Source organism: Ostrinia furnacalis, unplaced genomic scaffold (assembly GCF_004193835.3).
Source record: "Ostrinia furnacalis isolate ACB-3 unplaced genomic scaffold, ASM419383v2 OfSCF1370, whole genome shotgun sequence".
NCBI lineage: Eukaryota > Metazoa > Arthropoda > Insecta > Lepidoptera > Crambidae > Ostrinia > Ostrinia furnacalis.
The window spans coordinates 310101-332877 of NW_021131609.1; the positions used below are offsets into that span (position 1 = coordinate 310101).

The 22777-nt window shown below is 37.5% G+C and overlaps 1 protein-coding gene across 1 annotated transcript in view; it reads right to left on the minus strand.

Annotated features, from left to right (window-relative positions):
- The window catches only part of nolo (ADAMTS-like no long nerve cord), a 196536-nt gene that overhangs the window by 118519 nt on the left and 55240 nt on the right, over window positions 1-22777 (minus strand). Inside the window, exon 3 of the mRNA XM_028304071.1 lies at window positions 16361-16504. Coding sequence (XP_028159872.1) covers window positions 16361-16504 — 144 coding nt within the window. The remainder of the gene's footprint in view (window positions 1-16360; window positions 16505-22777) is intronic.

Sequence of the window (22777 nt, forward strand, 5' to 3'; positions counted from 1 at the left end):
TTAGACACTAGGGNAGATTGTCCATATTACGAAACAGTGGATTAAAAAGTACCTATCATTAAACAACATATAACACCTATGTTATTGGGTATATCAGCGTCTTCCCATATTATTAACTTGAAATTGCAGCCATGTTTTTGTGTAATAGCTCAGAGAGAAGAGTAATATCCTAGTACTATCCAACTCTACCTTTAAGTTAAAACTTGACCTTCATTGGTTGAGTTTTTAATGGCGGTCAAGCTATAGATCCTGGCTACACAGAAGTTGCAGGGGTGGGAACGAGAGGTGGGAATAGTCCCGTTTAAGTTAAACCACTTCAAAGTAAAAGTTTTCACACCATCTCCATTCACTCCATAAACGTTACAGAAAATATAACTACCCACAGTTCCAAGATTTCAAACAAGACCAAACTTTTTACGGCACTGATCTAAAACTTCGTCTTGTAAGACGTAGATTTCAAATGTAATTTCAAATCAAATATATTCATGAACTATTTCCCTGAACAAATAAAAAATAAAACACTTCTTTCTTGAGACAATTGTCCGACCAAGTTATTCAAATTCAGAGAAAAGAGAGTTACCACTTATGAGTTTAATCGCCTCCGAGAAAGGGGGTAGGGGGATGTGAGAGGAATGACAATGAGACTTATAGTATCGACATGATATTTTGGTACTAGCTATGGCTTATAAAATTGTTATTCACGATTTATATTAGACCGGGTTCAACTAATTTTGGGTACATATTTGATACCTTTCGTGAAATAATTAAAAAAAAAATCCTATCCTAATAATATCTTAGTATAGTGCCTTAGCGCTTTTACTCTCTAATTCTTACAAAGCACCTAAAAAGTTCATTAAAATATTAAACAAAATACACAGATAAGTTAGTTCCCTAACCAATAACATTAAAAAGCTTCGTTGGCGTTATTGTAAGGTACAATAATAGTTCCCTAAAACGTAGTTGTTGAACATCGATATTAAACTTGTCGATAGTCACACATCACTAAATCGGTTCCTTTCTTAGAACATAGAGGGCGTATACCTCGATTTGTGTTCAAATCTCTCGATAAAGTCTGTTTAGAGTTGGGTAAGTGGGTGATATATTGAGGCAATTGTAAGCGAATATGAATGACTTTTGAATCAGGTATTCCTAAAGCTCAAACCAGTATTTTGTTATTCAAGCCTTTCTACAGTTAGTTGTTGGGATGTTTATTTATCGAAGGTTTAAGACCTGCAAGTAAAATACTGTTATACCTTGTAAATTAGCAGTAAGTATAATGCAAAAGACCAAATAGGTAGCAGGACGGCGCTGGACGCAGGCCGCTTCCAACCGGGCAACGTGGAAAGCCTATGGGACAGGCCTATGTTTAGCAGTGGACGTCTTATGGCTGAGATGATGATGAAGACTGAGGCAGTAAATTATTTCATTTGAAAAAATATAATCTTTACTTTCTTATTCAGAGAATACGACACAGTTTCCTAGTCTTCTCCCGGATTGGATTCCCATTGAAATCACTTTTATTTTCACTATCTGGTACGAAACCTCCTTGTATTGTCAACAATATTTACGAAGTACCTAAATGAGTAAAGTGACTGACATAGCCCGCAGAATCGCTAAAATCAAGTGGCAGTGGGCGGGGCACATAGCTTGTAGAGCTGATGGCTGCTGGGGCAGGAAAGTTCTCAAGTGGCGACCACGAGCTGGAAGACGTAGTGTGGGTAGGCCTCCCACTAGGTGGATCAACGATCTGGTGAAGGTCGCGGGAGGTACCTGGATGCGGGTGGCACAGGACCTGTCTTTGTGGAAAACCCTGAGGGAGGCCTTTGTCCAGCAGTGGACGTCATTCGGCTGAAACGAACGAAATGATTAATCGTCTTGGTTTCTCAATTTACCGTTCCATATTTCCTTCATTCCTCTGTATTCCTTCAACTTCAAAACGATCCAATTTATATCTCAAACACGGACTTTAAAAGAATAATTGAATACCAGCTCGTTCTAAATGTATTCAACGTTTCTGCGAAGTAACATAAAAGTGTAAGACAAGTTATCGAGTTCGAATGTGATTCTCCGTAAAGTAGTTCTTTCTTCCACAACTTATATTAGAGTAGTTCGTTGTAGAACCTTGTGTTAGATATTGTTACTTAGTTCATACTGTATGGAGTTGTTTGGTTTGTTATTTATAAACGTATTCCTTGAACGTTGCTCTAATATTTACCAGGTTGTAGGTGCAATCTTATTTTTGTTGCAGAATCAAATGGATTTCGGCTACACTCCCAATGCTGGCAGAGTTTCTCTAAGTTTGTCAAAAAATTAATCCGAAAGGAAACATTTAAGAAAATAGGCAGCATTTTTCCAATATGGCGGCGCGAGCGGCAACCATACGAGGTCGCAAAGTTGAAATTCGTAAAGAGCACATCGAAATCTATAGAAATACCAATTTTCATTACTTCCGGTAAAACTACCAAATGACAGGACTATGAACTGAATCTATAGGTACTATCTATACTNTCTATACTAATCTATATTAATATTAAAAATGCGAAAGTAACTCTGTCTGTCTCTCTGTCACGCCTAAACCACTGAACCGATTTTGATGAAATTTGGCATAGAGATAATTTGAGTCCCGGGAAAGGACATAGGATAGTTTTTATCCCGGTTTTTGAAACAGGGACGCGCGGTATAAAGTTTTTCTGTTACAGACAAAATTCCACGCGGGCGAAGCCGCGGGCAGAAAGCTAGTATTTTATAAACGTTAATAAACGTCCTGTAAAGTTTAGTAGGTAAGGTAGGTACACTAAAGTAGTTTTTGTGTGACCCAGTAACAAACATTCATCCATACTCACAAACTTTCACATTTATAATATTAGTAGGATAGTTCTGTGTAGTTGAGGGGTGGGTGGATTAGTCAATAGAAAATTTCGTGGAATTTTTTCACTGACATTGTTTATTTGAAAGCTAATCTTCGTAACCACGAGTATTGATCTGATTCGAAGAATTATAATTAGGATTTCTAAGTACTAAAACTACAGGAAATAATGTCTTAAAATAACCCAATGTAATAGACGAAAAAAGAATTCGGTAAACGGAAATCGAAATTGGTAAAGGGGCGTAGTATCTACCTTGGCGAATCTTTTAAGGTACTTACTTGTGTTTGATTGGATTTAGGAAATAAAAATAATCTTTCAGCAAAAAGTACTTTGTGAAGTAGATTTTTTTCTTACAAAGGAATAGTTTTCATGTGAATCTTAGGTAAGTCTGTGGGCAAAAATTGTTCTTTTAGGCGCAGACCACCGACTTTTACTTGTCTGATAGTTGGGTCGGGCTGTTAATCAGTATGGACATGTATGAAAGTGCACACATTACACCAATTTGTAAGCCTTCAAGCAGATTATAAATAAATAAATAAATAAATTTGATATCGGCCGATTCTTCATTCAAATTAGAATCGGGCTCAACTATCGGCCACCTAAAAATCGGTGGTCTTCGCCTAGGTTTACGAGTAGGTATACTTTTGAAATATAATAAATTTTTGAACATAAAATATGTTTTCATTATACTTAAGTAGGTACACTATCACATTCTTAAATTACACTACCGAGTGCTAATCTTAAGTCTAGTTCTTCGTGGTCCTATTATTGTTAATCTGCTTATACCAGGGAATCTATAAAGCCAACTAACTCTTCCGAATTAGAGCTACTAAAGCCTGGTCCGTGAGCACGTAGAATCCCGTCCAATGACCCCAAGATACCCATCCCTATCGCTTGCGCGTAATTATGTTGCTGTCGCGACTGTGCGACGGGCGCCCGCAGTGAGTGTGCGAGCGCGACAGCAACATAGTTACGCGCGAGCGATAGGGATGGGTAGCTTGGGGTCATTGGACGAGATTCTACGTGCTCACGGACCAGGCTTTAGCTTATTTAAGCTCTTTCTGTAAAAGCCATATCAAGCTTTCCGAGCACAAGTAAGTTTGATGTAATCACGCGCATACCCTCCATTAATAGTGTAGTTCTAACTAGTTCAAACGTCACTTCGTCATATACTCGGTCGTGGTGCCACAGTAAAGGAGAAATAGTAATACGTCTTCGTACTAGGGCAGGGATATCACCTAGGGCCAGTTTCTGACTCCAGTACGCTTATTTTATGACAAGTGATTAAATAAAAGCAAAATAAGTTTTTAGCCGATCAACAATATCCGAATAGGAAATAACTCTTGACAGTTTTGTTATTTGTAATGCTTCTTCGTATAATAAAATGGTCAATCCTAATAAAGGTTCAATTTGCATTCATGAAATTATAACATTTATTCATTTCATAATTATTATCCTTTGTTGTTAGAAAGTTGTATTATGAGTTTCATTGAAATATTGAAATCAAATCGTTTTTCAGAGTAGATCTGCATCCATGTAGCCATCGTCGTATTAATTTTTTAGAAAGAATTCCCTTTCATAAAAGTTACTTTCTTTCAAATTCAAAAGCTGCTATTACTGTTCACTTTTACTATAACCACACATCGGAGCATATCTGTTATTACTTGTAAACAAATTTAACCGATACCGGGGTAGTGGTGTGTAATAACGATGTTCGCAACTCGATTAAAACTTATCGGTTGAAGCATCGAATGATAATTGAATCGCGGCGAGTGCTGCGATTGCGTTACAACTTGACGCTTTCAAAACTGCAACTGTTGAATTAATGGGGACTAGGTTTTGTTTTCAGTTTTGCCTTTTGAAACAAACAAACTTTGTAGTCGAGGTTATTTTGAAACGATGACAACTAAAGCGTACGCGCATTTCAGTAGTTTAACCTGTGACGGATTTAATGGTATTTATTTTATGAATATTTTATGTTTAGAACACAACCAACAACCAGTGTTGTGTTTATGTATCGTAGGTTATCTCTCTCAATTTCATTAGGACTATTGCGGGTTTGAAATAAGTTATTTGAAAGAAAAAATAGTTGAAAGAAGTTATTTGAAAGAAAATAAGGTCATATTATGACCTCTGGACAGTATGTTCGAAAAATCTCAGACACCATCGCTCTCTATTAAGTTTGCCACCAGTTCTTTGATGTTAGACTTTGCGCTACCTCGTTGTTACTCTCATCATTGAAAGCAATTAAGAATTGCTTAATATTAGCATACTCGAATCATTATATTATTATACTATGATCTATCATAATTATGATATGATATGTCATCTGATCTTTTTTACCTTGAACAAGTCTATGCCATCAGTCTTAAGTTTTGAATGAATATCGTAGAACGTTCATCCAAATAATAACTAACATAAACAAGAACTGTACGAACATACATCACAGTACTGTCCACAGCACATTAGACTATACATTTAAATTGCAAACTCGCCTCTATTACAACTAGCATAAGATGCCAGTGTAACGCTTGATGTGCAGTCTTATGCAGCTATTGAAAACTCGTCTCTGTTACAACAGACATAAGATACTACATATTCTGTTCATGCGCTCGTTAATCATACCAAATGGAGATGCAAGCCACTCCATTTAACTGTCAAGAGGCGCGTGCAGGATACAAGACACCGATGTAAGATGCAGACAGACATTATACACATAGATGAACATATGAGACGGGCATCCAGATGATTGAAGCATAGGTACCTCCTTCCATTGTATTTATTTAAGGTCAAGCAAAAAAATATGCCGTATAATAATTATAATAGGTATCCTAATTCATAAATACCTACAGGGTGGGCCAAAAATTTGTGCAAATAGCAACGCTTAATTTCTCGAAAACAGTTTGAGGTAGGGACGCGCGCGCGGGTGATGGGAAACTGTGCATATTTTCATTAATTTTCATTTATTATTATTATTGTCATTATGGAGCGCTTTATGAAACGACATCGTGTGCGATTTTTTTTTAAAACTGCCACGACCACCAAGAGTACTTGAGGAGTACCTTATAGTCTTTTTTAAAACCTTTTTATAGCGTAAGGTGAGGGCTATGATTCGCTCCCTACATTTTCTTTAAGGATAGAGATATTGTTTGAAATTCCCCCCCCCCTTTTTCGAGAAAGGTCTATCTTTTGATATAAAATAATGGTAATTTACCTGTATTTTATTGTGCTACTGACCTCCAGATTTGAAGAAAAAATACATAGACCCCAGTAATCTAGCACAGCGACCGTTACTATTGATGTGTTGTTTTGTAAGTATAATTTGATTTTGAAATACTTTGAATTCAGCAATTAATTGTACGTCTAGCATGGCAAACACGAATTTATTCAGTGCAAACCGGTTTATGTTTCAATAACTTATTGATACCATAAATCAACTTTAAACGACTGAAATTAACGATAAAAACTTTCAATATTTAACAGCAATTCAATTTTTAAACTCACCGACTTACAAAAGAAAACCACAGAATAACTAGTTCAGCCGTTTATCAGAAAATCTGTGACCATCTACCCAGTAATGCTGTTTCAGTCCGCTGGAGTTGACTGCATTTATTTAATAACATTCAGTGCTCTCTCGACTTCACTGTGACCGTACAGTGCGGGACAATGTTATGGCATATACATTTATTTTTAAAGAACTTATTTTTTAACGCAATGATCCATAAGTTTAATGCAATTGTAGGAAATATAACAGCTGAATTATACCACAGTAACAAAATCAGCTATCAGTAATAAAAGTCAGTCATAAAAGCTGTCTTTTACCAATAGTAATATAATCTCAAAACTAACACGTAAGTACCTATGTAATTATATTTCTGATACTTTATGTCATTTAAAATTAAGCACAACATTAAAGTGAGGAGTTCGTCGTCTTATATTAAAACTAGCAGCGCGACTTCGTACGCGTGGATCCCGTTTTGTTTTACCACCTTAGGGGTGGAGTTTCGTAAAATACTTTCTTAGNTACGACTGTTCTACTCTGCCCCCAGGTGGCGGCCAGCAGGCCGGGGGTGCGGGGGCACCCTTGTCACCTTCGCCTGACGGGAACGGCTTGGCGTTTCGGGCATTCCCGTCGGACCCCCACAAGTGGGGCGTGTAGGGTCCGCCGTGTAGGCGAGCTGTCGCTGTAGCGTGGTGTCGCGGAAGTCTAAGGCTACGGCCGGATACTCGCGACAACCCCACTCGGGCTACGACGGAACGCCGCGGAGGTTTTAGTGGGTATACCCCGTCCTTTTCCCTTTTTAGGGCGCCGGGAGTCCCATACACCACCCTGTCCCCCGGCAGTGGTGACGGTGCGCAAAGCATTTCCTCCGCGACAAAAAAAGGGGGCCCAAAACGAGCTGTGCCTAGGGGCCCCGAGATGGTTAATCCGGCCCTGTGGACATGTATGAAAGTGCGCACATTACACCGATTTGATATCGGCCGATTCTTCATACAAATTAGAATCGGGCCCAACTATCGGCCACTTAAAAATCGGTGGTCTTCGCCTAGGTTTACGAGTATACTTTTGAAATATGTCGACTACATTTTCATGATACTTCAGTCAATGCGCTATCACATTCTTAAATTACACTACGAGAACTACCTTATACTACTACATAACACTAATATGTAAGTAACCCTGTTTCCTCATGATCCTACTACTATTTGTCCTACTAGTAGGACCACCAGGAAGTTTAGTTCTTCGTGGTCCTATTATTGTTAATCTGCTTCTACCAGGCAATCTATACAGCCAACTAACTCTTTCGAATAAGAGCTACTAAAGCCTGGTCCGTGAGCACGTAGAATCCCGTCCAATGACCCCAAGCTCGCACACTCACTGCGGGCGCCCGTCGCACAGTCGCGACAGCAACATAATTACGCGCGAGCGATAGGGATGGGTAGCTTGGGGTCATTGGACGGGATTCTACGTGCTCACGGACCAGGCTTTAGCTTATTTAAGCTCTTTCTGTAAAAGCCATATCAAGCTTTCCGAGCACAAGTAAGTTTGATGTAATCACGCGCATACCCTCCATTAATAGTCCGGTTCCAACTAGTTCAAACGTCACTTCGTCATATACTCGGCAGTGGTGCCACAGTAAAGGAGAAATGGTAATACATCTTAGTACAAGTTCGTCCGCGTGGCCATTTAAAACCTTACCTCAGAAGGTGGCAGATCAGATGGTGTTTTGTACATACTAAATTATAATTTTAGGAACGCTGGATTTTAAATCATAAAAATGTCAGAAAAGGATTATGTCCCTTATAAATATCTTTTGACAGTCTTACTCTTCAAAAACTACTTTGTTTAAAAAATCATCCCCGTTCCACCTAATTTACCCAATGAACTACTAACAGTATGACTACAAAAAACTCTTAAGGAAAACTGGTATTTACTAAACCGGTTACTTAGTTGTCACTTTCCTTAGTGGTTTATTGTCTTTGGATTAGGGGAGAGGGGGGCATAGTGGAAGGGGTGGGCAAAGCGAAAAATTTGATTTTACCAACACTCTTTCACCCAACGGCACTCGTGCTTCACGTAAGCCAAGCACAGGGCCGACCAAGGTCATTGACCAAAATCAGTCCGGCTAGCGCCACCGAGCAGGCTACATGACTGCGCGATGTAGATCGAGTGAGTTTCTTACGAAATTCAAGGATTTTCGATGCTGGATATTATTGTGAAAAGTGAGTAGTGATGGTATTTTTATTATTTAAATCTAATATCTGTTTATCATAGATTCCTTTGACATTTTGTAGATTAAAGAAATTTTAATACTTTCTTTGTTATCAATTGAAAACTGTAATTATTATCAAAAAGGCAAAGTGGAAAAAATTACAAGGGGGCAAAGTGGAATGATTCCCACATAGAAATATTTAATTTGTTTTTTCAGATGGTTCATAATTATTACAAAAGAAAAACGAACCAAGGCTCATGAACAGAAGATCAAATGAGAAGAGCGATTGAGGAAGCGAGTCTTAGTACGATTAGTTCGGTAGAAAAAAATATGGTATCCTATTTGGAACTCTTCATCGTCATTTGAAATCTGGTGATATTTTGAAGAAGATTGATAAGTTTCGTCCGGTATTTTTCAATAAAACTGAAGCAAAAAATATATGATTTTGCAGTAGTAAGGGACAAGGTTTTTTATTGCCTAAAACAGTTCCTAATTACCAAATAAGTTGTTGTTATTTCATTTAATTGACCTCATTAGCAAAATGCTCAAATAGAGTAGATAAACGCTTAATAAGTGCCTTTTTCACTTTGCCCAAAGTGCAATTCCACTTTACCCTTGTGATAAGGGCAAAGCGGAAAATTATAAACTATAAAAAAAAGTTATTTTATGCCAAAATAGTTAATAATTCGTTAATTTTTTTTAGAGTTATCTATAATACAATACTTGTAGTATCATTTTGACTAAAACTAGTCTTCATAACTTATCTGGTTATTTTTAATTTTTTCGATTGAAATTAAGTACTCCACTATGCCCCCCCTTCCCCTACTGAACAGGAAAAAGTATTTTGAGTTCGCATCGCAAGAATACGATTAGGTATACGCATCTTCAAATTCTGAAGTTAGTACTGTTCAGTTTTACTATAGCCACATATCGGAGCTTATCTGTTATTACTTGTAAACAAATTTAACCGATACCGGGGTAGTGGTGTGTAATAACGATGTTCGCAACTCGATTAAAACTTATCGATTGAAGCATCGAATGATAATTGAATCGCGGCGAGTGCTGCGATTGCATTACAACTTGACGCTTTAAAAACTGCAACTGTTGCATTAATGGGGACTAGGTTTTGTTTTCAACTGAAAACAAAACCTAGTTTTGCCTTTTGGAACAAACATACTTTGTAGTCGAGGTTATTTTGAAACGATGACAACTAAAGCGTACGCGCATTGCAGTATTTTAACCTGGGACGGTTTTAATGATCTTTATTTTATGAATATTTTATGTTTAGAACACTGGTTTAAAATGTATTTAGGTATGTAGGTTATTTTGTACTCACTTTGATAAGGATTTATTGCAGGTTTTTAACAGATGAAAGAAGTTTTTTGAAAGAAAATAGACATCACGGGACAGTATGATTGAAAAATCTCAGATACCATGCCTCTTGATGTAGTCTGTCACCAGTTTTCTACTCGTAATGTCAGATTTTGCGCTACCCCGTTGTTACTCTCATCATGGAAGATAAAGATGAATGTTTGATTTATTTATTACTTTAATTTAACATATTTGATTAAATAGTGTCTTAAATCATCAAATAAGTATAATATTCTAGCTAGAGTGATGTAATCTTTTTAAAGTGTTTGATTTAGCTTGCCCTGTTTATTTACTTTCAACAAGATGTCTAACATAAACAAGAATCGTACAAGCATACATCACAGTACTGTCCACAGCACATTAGACTATACATTTAAATTGCAAACTCGCCTCTATTACAACTAGCATAAGATGCCAGTGTAACGCTTGATGTGCAGTCTTATGCAGCTTTCGCAAACTCGTCTCTATTACAACAGAAATAAGATACCACGTATTCTGTTCATGCGCTCGTTAATTATACCAAATGGAGATGCAAGCCACTCCATTTAACTGTCAAGAGGCGCATGCAGGATACAAGACACCGATGTAAGATGCAGACAGACATTATACACATAGATGAACATCTGAGACGGGCATCCAGATGATTGAAACAATACCTCCTTTCCATGGAAACATACGTATATAGATCGTTTCATCCACGAAGACGTGCCCCACCATTCTTCCGCAATGAGTGCACATGCACATTACAATAATGACGCTCGGATTGCTCGGATCAAATTCAAATCAAATCATCATCAAATCAAATTCCCAACAAAAATTGGTGGGGCGCGTCTCCGTGACAAAAGTCTAACACATATTATAGCATATTTATTTATTTATTTATTTTAAGGACAGTCAACAAAGCATACAACTTATCTAATATAACCTTAATACATCAAACATTATATTGTGGTGTTGCCTTACTTAAAGGCTGCCACGGCATGCAAATAAGTGTACTACTAATAGAAGGCAAACACAATTTCAATTTTCTTTTCTCTTTTACATAAATCATGTTTAGAGTCTACAGTTCGTTTCGGATACATAGTCCAATCTTTAGACTATTTATCCGAAACGAACAAGTCATGCAATACAGCTTTAAATTTACGAGGTGAATATGATATTATGTCGATGCTCCCAGAAGATGACCGTGACAGGCGGCTAAACTGCGATTGGATTCTATTGATTGTTGAAAAATGGCCCAAGTTAGTCTTAAACTCTTTTGCTCGGAAAGCCATATACCTAGAAGGTCTAGCCAGTTTGTAAGGAGTGTTAAAATTAACCTGAGACAGTAGATCCCGGCAGTCGATTTGCCCATTAATAATTTTGTACAAAAAAAGGTGGTCATAAATTATTCTGCGATTGTCTAAACTATTTAAATTAAAGTATTTCAGTCTGGACTCATATGTAGGAAGGCGCTTTGCCAATCCACATTGATAAGATAGGTGCCAGCCAGAGGAATCTTTTTTGAATATGAATAAATTATCTTAGTCTATAAATGGAGTTTCCCTGCGTGATCGAATCAGAAATGACAAAATCGGCAGGAAAACCAAACCCGAATTGCTAATTGCTGTGGCAGTTAGCAGGCACATAGCTCGAAGAGCTGTTGAGCCGGAAAAGTTTTCGAGTGGCGACAACGGGCTGGAAGACGTAGTGTGGATAGGCCGCTCATTAGGTGGACCGATGATCTGGTTAAGGTCGCGGGAAGTACCTGGATGCGGGCAGCCCAGGACTGGTCTTTATGGAAATCCTTGGGGGAGGCCTTTGTCCAGCAGTGGATGTAGAAAACAACGAAACTCGGTTTCTATTTCAATTATACATATTCATTAATAATCCTAATAATCTTAAGTTGAAACGACTGAAATTAACGATAAAAACTTTCAATATTAAACAACAATTCAATTTTTAAACTCACCGACTCACAAAGGAAAACCACAGAATAACTAGTTCAGCCGTTTATCAGAAAATCTGTGACCATCTACCCAGTAATGCTGTTTCACTCCGCTGGAGTTGACTGCATTTATTTAATAACATTCAGTGCTCTCTCCACTTCACTGTGACCGTACAGTGCGGGACAATGTTATGGCAGAGAAAATTATTTTTAAAGAACTTATTTTTTAACGCAATGATCCTCCAGTTGTAGGAAATTTATCTGAATATACCACAGTAACAATTTACAAAGGTGCACACGTATGTAATTACTTTCTGATACTTATGTCATTTAAAGTTAAGCACAACATTAAAGTGAGGAGTTTGTCGTCTTATATTAACACTAGCTTTTCGCCCGCGGCTTCGCCTGCGTGGAATTTTGTCTGTCACAGAAAAACATTAACACGCACGTTCCTGTTTCAAAAACAGGGATAAAAACTATCCTATGTCCTTTCTCGGGACGCAAACTATCTCTATGGCAAATTTCATCAAAATCGGCTCAGTGATTTAGGAGTGAAAGAGAGACAGACAGACATACAGACAGACAGAGTTACTTTCGCATTTATAATATTAGTATAGATAGTATAGATAATTTACTTAAAAGATAGTAGTAGAAGGAAAAGTGTTATAAAATAACCCTCCTTCTGGCGCAGTCCGGTAAATAGGTGAAATGAAAGTGGTTGATGGTTTACATAAAAAGTTTTACAGTCTACTTATATTACATTAAACTAAACATAATCTAGTGCAGCTTCAAGCTAAGTTAGCCATTCCGCACAAATCCACTCGGGCACATATGAAATATCTAATCAAACACCGTCCCAGACGTTCCTCTCGGTTCACATTATTAGTTTGCATCTTGAATTCCTGGCTAATCCAGATTCGATACAAACAGAGAACACAGTTAATAATGACTGTCTCAGTTCCTATATTAGCTCTGAGTTGGTTTACCACGATTAACTTCTTAGAAGTAAAGCTGTGCTCACACAAACTGAGGGCTTAGTGTGAGTTTACATAAAAACGTCGTCACTAGTGCATCACACGCGCGTTAAAAAATATACGAAGATTTTAGTTCTAGAAAGTTTCCGCCAGGGGCGCTGTACAATCCGTCATACATTTAATGTCACTTTTTACGCAGTCGACATCGAATGCGTTTGACTTAAACTCACACTACGCCCTCTGTTTTCAAGAAACAATTCAAATCAAATCAAATTCCAGATACATATAACTTCAGAAATCCTTGTGTTAATTTCTTTGCCTCTTTGCAGTAGAGAATAAGGTCTTTGTGAATTTAGTTTTATGCGTCTTTTAGTCTTAAAATGAGACTGCTAAAGACAATAGAGGCGAAATAAATTATAATCAAGTCACTTAGGGCATTACATTAGATGCCTGAAGTAAAATGATAAGAACTATATTTTACAGTCATGTTAAATTAGCTGATGGGGAAAATACCTACTGAATTGAGATGTTAGAGAATAATTTAAGTTTTTTTTTCAATGCACTAACTTAAATTGATGATTAATTTTTTTCACTGTACCTGTGAGAAAGACACTACCTGTGGTCGCGATCCTCATCAGTGAGGGACCGAGGAAGAAGAAGAAGAAAATACAAATAATATAATTTGTACCACTTTTGTGGAAACGCACACTTGAAATTGAATATTCCGTAAAATGTGGAGGCAGCTTTAACTTCCCCGATCCAAAGCCACTTGGAATTAAAAGCGTTACAGTAAAAAGCTCGGGAATCCCATTATCAAGAGTGACATTGACAATGTCGTCAGTCTATCGAGCTTTTTCCCTATTCGCTTTTATCTCAAATACCGATGATTAATGAAAGTTATTTAAGAATTTATATGGTGGTAATGGATTTAGCTTTACAAAGAAAAGTTCGGGAAGAAAATTTGCATTTAATTTTTTGGGAATTAGGTCAGTTCTGATGAGAAGACGATTTGTGTTTGAAAACAGATTAAACATCCCTTTCTGCAGTAAGTAAATTAAAATAAATATTTTAGCTGACTTTTTTATCTCTTTCCATTTCATTGTTTTGTCTTTCGTCCTCTGTAGAGTCCAGCGCGAAATAAGTTCTATTTTTTAGGCTTTTTAGAACATTTAAATTTTGCCCAAAATGGGAGAAAATGGGAATGTTACTTTCAACTTCTTAAGAAGATTCAAATGTGGTTTTTAATGAAATGTAGTTCAAACTTTAGATTCCCATTTTCATCCATTTGGGGAAACCTGTCGGGGGAAAATGGGAAATTTTCGTCATCATGGCCCATAATTCTGTCCCGCAGTGTACATACGGAACCAATTATCGTGGAGCCACGAGTGCGACAGTTTGATTGCTTGCTACATTGTTACGTTCGTTTGCTAACATTTCTGCGTCCTGAATAAAAGGTTTAATTAAACGCATTTGAGAAAGTGGAACACCGGAAAAATGTGACAATGTGAAAAAAACTACTCGTGACTTTTCCACAATTATTTTATATTTAGGATTTAATATCACCGTAAGTAAATGCAGATTAAAATCTTCAAGGCGGAGCATCACTCATGAAAAGTACGATTGATTTAACCCTCGCTGTACGAGGTGGGGTGTGACACACCCCAGTAGTTTAAAAATCGCCATAATTTTAAAAATTTGCAAGTGCTGAATTTGAAATTCTCAGTAGCTGCAAAATCAGTCCAGCGATGACTACCAACAGAGTTACATGCCTTTAAAGTGCGTGTGGGTTTCACACACCCCACCTGGTACGGGACGTTGTTAAAAAAGTTAAAAAATAATCTAACAGTTTTGGTATAATTTATATATTTTTAGCTTTGTTAATAGAATAAAACTCAATCCCAACTAATATTATAAATGCGAAAGTAACTCTGTCTGTCTGTCTGTCTGTCTGTCTGTCTGTCTGTCTGTCTGTCTGTCTGTTACGCTTTCCCGCTTAAACCTCGCAACCGATTTTGATGAAATTTGGCATAGAGATAGTTTGAGTCCCGGGAAAGAACATAGGATAGTTTTTATCCCGGTTTTTGAAACAGGGACGCGCGCGATAAAGTTTTTCTGTGACAGACAAAATTCCACGCGGGCGAAGCCGCGGGCGGAAAGCTAGTACAAATAATATTTTTCGTGATTTTCACGGAATCTGAAATTTTCAAGCACTTTTAGTCAAATGAGATGACTTTTAGTGCGAATCTGGAAGTTTAGTACTGAGATCCGATGACGTATGTGAACATATACTTATGGGCTGCAATTTATACTTGGTGATACAATTTATGGGCTACTGAAATGGAATAGCATATTTTATAAATAAATAAAATTGTTACACTCCCATTTTATGCATTGAGCATACTCATTTTCTTTCATCAGAATTGTAGTAAATTGAAAACCGATAATCAAAATAAATTTATACCCTTCCAGTTTTTAATTTACTTTTAAATTATAAGTAAATATCTTGTACTTTGTTAAATAAAACGGTTGTCATAATTAATGGCACTAATTAAAAATTATACATAAGAAACTGATTCCTAAATTACAAGAACAACGGAAATTGTGTCTTTTTGTTATTTTATGAAAAAAATGTTATAATACATATTTTCAGCTCAGAGCTTTTTTTACACCTAATTAGAATAAGTAAATAATCAATATTAAATATTAAATTCCACCTAAAAAAATGTTCAATGAAAATTTTATCACTTTGTATATTGGGGTATGTCATACCCCACCTGGTACGGGGCGTAACTTTTAGTCACCTCGTACACGGAGGGTTAAATCATTTATTATTTGAATCAGGATACGCTATCTGTCACAGAACGAAATCCGTAAGGATAAAACTGAGGGTAAAGCTAGTTAAAGAGCTATGTAGGTACACACGGCCACACTGTTAACTATCCATTTCCGTTTTTGCTCTCGCTCTAATCAAATGGCGATTCTTTGCGATAGAACGATGACTGGCAATGGGCAGATAACACTGTTGCCGATAGTACGTAAAAATATTTTTCACAAGACTCCTTTTAGGGATCCGTACCTAAAGAGTAAAACTCTGCTAATAGACAGTTGAAATTTTTAAAGACCGCCAGACGGAGCTACTGGGATACACCACGGGACTATTCCCACCCCTCGTTCCCGCCGCTGCAACTCCTGTGTATCTACAAATTGGCCGCTAAAAACCCAACCAAGATAGGTACTAAAAACAGAAATAAATATTTCAGGAGGGCTGCGACCAGCTTTCACAGTGCTGGCAGTAGTAATATTTGATATACTTTCGTTTCAGTCAAATGACGTCCACTGCTGGACAAAGGCTTCCCTCAAGGATTTCCAAAACGACCGGTTCTGTGCCGCCCGCATCCAGGCACCTCCCGCGACGTCCCCAGATCGTCGGTCCACCAAGTGGGGGACTAGGCACATCCCGCGACCTTTACCAGATCTTCCACCTAGTTTGGAGACTGATATACATACCTGCATGTTACAAATCTTGTACCGCACGGGTTCCCCCCTACAGCCAGCGGGGGAGGAGCAGGTCCTCAGCTGCCGGGAGACTCCTCCGTCGCAGGTCCGGGAACAGAGGGACCACTCGCTCCACTGCGACCAGCCTCCGCGGTCCTGGGAAAGAATAATAATAATAATAAATACACTTTATTGCACACTAAAGATAAGAAAGAAATGATTTGATTAAATTCGTTCTGTTACAGATTTTCCTTGCACCATTTCTTGCACATGACATTCTCATTTTGTCCAGTCTTCAGCCTTCAGCTCGAATGGTAGAGCTAGACGGCTGTCTCAACCTTATAATCAGCTGTCATTTTTTTAAACCTAATCCTCTTGAGGCTCAAAACAGTTCGTTTGTTCATTCAGCCAAGTGACGTCCATTAGGACAAGGGCTTCTCCAATCTGGACAAAAGCATCTTTCTTTATAATAATAATAATAATAAATAATTTATTTCAGACTTTCATCCATAGTTTGTTAGTAGGGATTAGTAACAATTTTTCCTTATATTATGTTAGTTGATAGTTTATGATAATATAATATTATGTTGCCGTGTTGCTCTTCTATTTTAGCTATTAGGAAGGGTTCAATATATTTTTAAAGCGAGAGCTTTACGTTTAAAATAAGTTTTTAATTTGATTTAATTAACCCTTTAAGTGACTTTCCGGCCAAGCGCCATTAGCCCATTTTAAAAAAGATACAAAAATAGAAGATAAAAACCTAGCTTGTATAAAACATTATAGGAACACCTTGCGAACAGCTAGGGGTAGAATTCGCTGCCTGCTGCTGTCTTTCCTGAACACTATAATCCGGGCCTTTTCAAGGTGAAAGTGAATAGGCACTTACAGGACAGATATGTACCATCCTAGACTGCATCTCATTTAACACCAGGTGCGATTACGGTCAAATACCTGCTTTATGCATAAATGAAAACGTGTAAAACATAAAAATGGTTCTCTAACAATTCCTGTTAAGATGAATGTTGTTTCTTTCTCGCATCGATCACAAAGCCTCCCTGAATGTATAATAAGGCACAATCCTTCATCCATATTTCCGCGACTCAATCCCGTCACATATCCATATGCCACTTTGTCAAAACCTCTGCGAAGCATCGATCAGCGTAAAGGCAAATGGATCACAGTTTGGATACAAATAACACATTTATTTGTTATGAGATGTAGGTATGTATTTATGTAAAAGCCACAGAAAATGCTGAAAAACTGATATCAAAGTGGCAAATGAGATGCAACCATCATTTTTGCATGATTTCTGCTATTTTTTATTTATTTATCGTGTCGACAACAAACCTACACAGCGTCAGGCCAAAACTCCGCCACAAGAGTGGCGTTGTCAGTAGCCTTCATTAAATCTTCCTGCGTGCAGTTGTTTGGGCACGCAGGGCACGACACCATGTGCTTCGTCGACTGGGGAACAAAACTTAACACTGACCTGTGTGCTTACCATGAGTTTACGTTAGGTGTGCTCGCTAGCGACTACGTAAAAAAATGACATTAATTGAATGACATATGGTGCAGCGCCCCTAGCGGCTACTTTCAAGAAACAAAATCTTCATAGAGATTTTTGACGTACTCGCTAGCGAGCACACTTAACGTAAACTCATGGTAGGTACACTGTATATACCACTTGACTGGCTGCTGTCATAATATTTTTGTGCCTATTTGAGTTTCGCCATTTTGGCGCTGTATGCCATACTGTAGGCAGATACGATTGTCTATGGAAATAAAATTAGTGAATTTCTTTTTCGCTTACTCCTATGGCTATTCCATAGGCATAATGTACGTCAAAATTAGCTATCGGGATAATCGTAGTGACGCTTCAAATTGGCACACAAAATCAGCTGTCATTTGTATGAGACAACCTGTTCACTACTGTCCAGTATGTGACCTCTAGTCAGTGTTTTTTTTTTTTTGAAGGGACGCGCGCTGGTAGCTTGAAGAGCTTTTCCAGCTCTAGTCAGTGACTAGTATGCATATTGCAAAGGTCACTACAATAGAAGCAAATAATCTGCTATCGTAGCACATTTGGCAGCAAACCAGTTAATATTTGCACTCATGTAACTAGCGCTACATACACGGTTAGTTGATACCGTTGAAAAGTGTTCATTTTGTATGAAAATAAATCCATTTAATAGCACAGAGATTGATTGAGCAATTATTTTTTTAACGTATAATTTAAATACTTTTTTAATCTTCAGAGTAATTTTCGACCATTGATAGCGACAACGACATAGAACGAAAAGGTGTCAGACTCGCCAACTCCGAGAAACGCATCTGTGGTCTAGTGGTAAGACCACCTGCTTCAGACGCAGAGGTCCCGGGTTCGATTTCCAAAGGGGGCAGATTTTTCTGTTCGGTTTGGTTGGTGATAGGGCTTGTTCTAAGCCTGCCTGGCTAGCTACCACCATCTTACCTAAGTCTGTCGCCATAACAACAATGTTAACAGCATTGTTGTATTCCGGCAGTTAGAGATAAGATAGCCATCCGTGGTTGAGGATTCCAGGTGAAGCTCGCTTCCACCTTCGGCCAGATCGTCACTTACCATCAGGTGAGATACAGGCCAAGAGCTTCCTCGTTGTGGATAAAAAAAAACGCGGGTTCGAACGCCTCTGGACTATTATGGTGAAAACACTTGTAACACAAGCATTTAGCCATAGACTACCATAAGGGGTTAACGGGACTATTATAAAGTGCNGAAAGTGCAATATTCAAAAAAATATTCTTTAAAAAATAAGTCCTTGAAATTATACGTCTCAACACTACAAAGTAGTATATTATTCATCTCTAAATCATTCTTCTTTCTTTCTATTTCTTCACAACTCCGAAACAAATGATTTTTGGCCAAATTTTATTATATTTATAACAAAATACTGAACCCTATGACGGGATTCCGTGCGTGACTGTTTTTGCATGCGACTGACCGGAATATTTAAAAGGTCGAGTCTGGAGGTCTATTCTCAAATATGTTCGTATTATTCGATAGTTATTCATTTATTTATGTAATCTTTAATGCCATATTGTGGTCCATAAGGCGAACTTAGTGCCACTGACTGACTCACTCACTCATCACGAAATCTCAGAAACTACAAGTGCTAGGAGTCTCAAATTTTGTATGGGAGTTCCCTTTAAAACGTAGTTGCTCACTAAGTCGGGATTTTGCAAGATTCAACCCCTAAGAGGGTAAAACGGGATCCACGAGTACGAATTCGCGGGCGGCCGCTAGTTATAGCAACAAAGGCTTTCAAATAAAGATAGAGTCTAAAATTACAGAGTAGGACCCCAGGTCAGCAGGTTTTTAACGCTTTAGTTTCAGCTGAATTTTGGGATGCTATTGGGATTTGAGTTATGTGTGATATGTGAAACGGATTTAGATGAAACCAGGCGTTTTGTCAAGGGAATGTGTTGCTAGTAAGAAGAAGTATAGCCGTACCATTTTTCATCTGTGTACTTTCTTTTGTCCGTATTTTTGGGGCAATTATATCACTGTGATGGAAGAATATAATAGTTTTCTTCTATCTTGAGGTTTTAATTACAAACTTACAATCAAACTATACGCTACCATCAGGACCTGATGAGGTCAACAATATCAGGCCATTGCGTATAATAGAGATGTTTCTTGGGTAAAAAGCAAGATAAATACTCGCCACGTATTTTCCACTTATTCAAACTAATGAAAATGGAAAGAGATAAAGCGCGCCAAAGTTCAAAAGATGAGGCCCGTGACGTCAAAGCATGCTTAAAAGTGTAGCACTTTGTGAAGTCACGCGGAACTTCAACGCATCATAACTTCGTAATTACTTGTCTGACAAAATTAAATGAAAATACACGACGTGTCCAATATTTTTTGATAATGTTATTGACGGACTAAAATAATAAAAGCGTAGTATTGAGAATGTAAGAACTACTCTATAACGTTGTCAATATTCATAATATAAAAACATTCCTAAATCTTAGTTAAACTGTATCCAAACGCATTCGCACTAAAGCGCCAGTTTCCGTTTTTTTGCGATACAAAGAGAAACAAGCAACCATTTAGGAACGTTTTCTCACAAAATAACTTACGGTAACGAGAAACAATGTTACAAAGAAAAGGTGTGTTATGTTTTATAACATACAAAAAGGTGTTTCTCAAAACGAAATGTTCGGTGCGCTTTTTGCTAACATATTTGCTATTCTTGATATACAGATACTGTTGCGTGCATGTCTCTGAAGAAAATAACTAGTTCTACATATTTATCAAAAGCACAAATTGAAATACCTACGTTTCCAGGTGGCTAACAGTGAGGTTGATTGGTTCTCCATAGAAACTTTTGTCTTCATCCTTTAAAACTTTTATTTTTGACGCAATATAAGTATTTGTATAGTTAGTACCTACTGTATGTTTAAACTTGTTTATCAGTGAATTAAGTAAATAAGTATCAACTTTGTCTCTTTTTCTGACATAAGGTGACCATCATCATCATCACTTCAGCCATAAGACGTCCACTGCTGAACATAGTATAGGCCTCCCCCAATGATTTCCACATCGTTTAGTTGGTAGCGGCTTGCATTCAGCGCCTTTCTGCTACCTTTATGAGGTCAACGGTCCACCTTATTACTTAGTTCATAAAAATATAATCTACATACTCATAAGTTATAAATAGACAAAGTCAAAATATAATGGACGAAAATACTTTGGTGACTAATAAATCCAAAGAGAAATTGGAGCCTACCATTTGCGACAAAAAACCCGTCTCCAAACATGAATTGAAGCTCAATGCTGAATCAAAACTCACAAACCCATTCAGGTGCTCCACCATACATTTTTTTAACTGACACCTACCACTTTATAGATCGAGCTCAGAGAAAATGGCGGCGGAAATACGTGACACTAAATAAATAACGGCCTGAGTGAGTTTTTGTTGTCAAGGCTGTCATTTTTAGGGGTCCGTGGGACAGCGTGAATTTGTGCTCTGAGGATATTTTTTTATTTCGGATATCCGAAAGTTACGGTTACGGATATCCATAACATCCCTGGTTTTGATGAATGGTTTTTAAAATGGGCTGAAAAAGCTAGCCCAGGAAGAAAAGGCTCTTCGCCCTTTGGAAAAGAACATGGCATCATCATTCTGATGGACAGACGTCCTGATTACAGGCAATATTCGTTTTGATTTGTAGTTCATATTTAGATCTTTGGGAACTCATTTAATTCCATCTGACATGGATACTATTTTTCTACGTTATAATATTATTATTTGTTTTCTATAGGTTTTAATCCTAGTACTAAGCACTGGTAAAAACTGGTTATCGTTAAAAATTTGCACTTATTTGCGGCGTTGTTTTTCTTTCTCTCATAGATGTATCTCCTAACATCTAAATAAGTTGAGTCATTTCGTCAAGAAGATCCAAAAACAGCCCTAGGTAAAATATGCAATTGCAACGTTGCTAAGAAAGTTGATATTATCCTATTTCCCATCTTAAAATTGTTACTAAGTAAATAAATACACGCCTCCACATACGGAATATCCACACCTAGATGCTTGGCACGCTTCGCAGTCACATTTGCTTGAGAATTTTGTCGCAGTTACATGCAAAGCGAGTCGTCCACATGTTGCGTTCTTCTGACGTGCGTTTAATGCCACAGACTTGCAGATCAGATTGTGAAAAGTTTTTATTGAAAAAACTAGCGGCCACCCGCGACTTTGTACGCGTGGAAACGTTTTACCCCCTCAGGGGTGAAGTTCAGTAAAATCCTTTCTTAGCGGATGCCTACGTCATAACATCTACCTGCTTGCCAAATTTCAGCCCGATCCGTCCAGTGGTTTGGACTTTGGGCTGTGCGTTGATAGATCACTATGTGTCACCATTTCCTATTGTACGTTTTTTCGACTTCTTCGGTATTTTTCTATTTTCAACCGACTTCAAAAAAAGGAGGAGGTTCTCAATTCGACCCGTATGTTTTTTTTTTTTTTTTTTTTTTTTTAAGTATCAATCATGGTATACCTACATAAATATTAATTCGTCCTAATAAATAAGTAGGTTATTAGTAATTATTTTTCTACTTTTTAATGTAGGTTTTTTGGAGTCGGTTTTATATCTTTTAAAAACAATATAACGTTACTCTAAACATCCTACAACTCGGTTAATACTTCATTTAATCGCTTTTAAACTCCATATTTTTCTAGAAGTCTCAATGTCTCAAACTAATTTCTCTAATCTAGTCTAATGACGAAGTCGTCATGTGAATATGCTAATTGCTTATTATCTTGTAAAATAATGTTAAAATTTGAAATCAAACCACGCTATAGTCAATTAAACTAGGTACTCTAGTGCCGTTTTGAATTTTAGGATTTATGAATCTCTCTCCACCCACCCACAAGGTGGACCGACGAC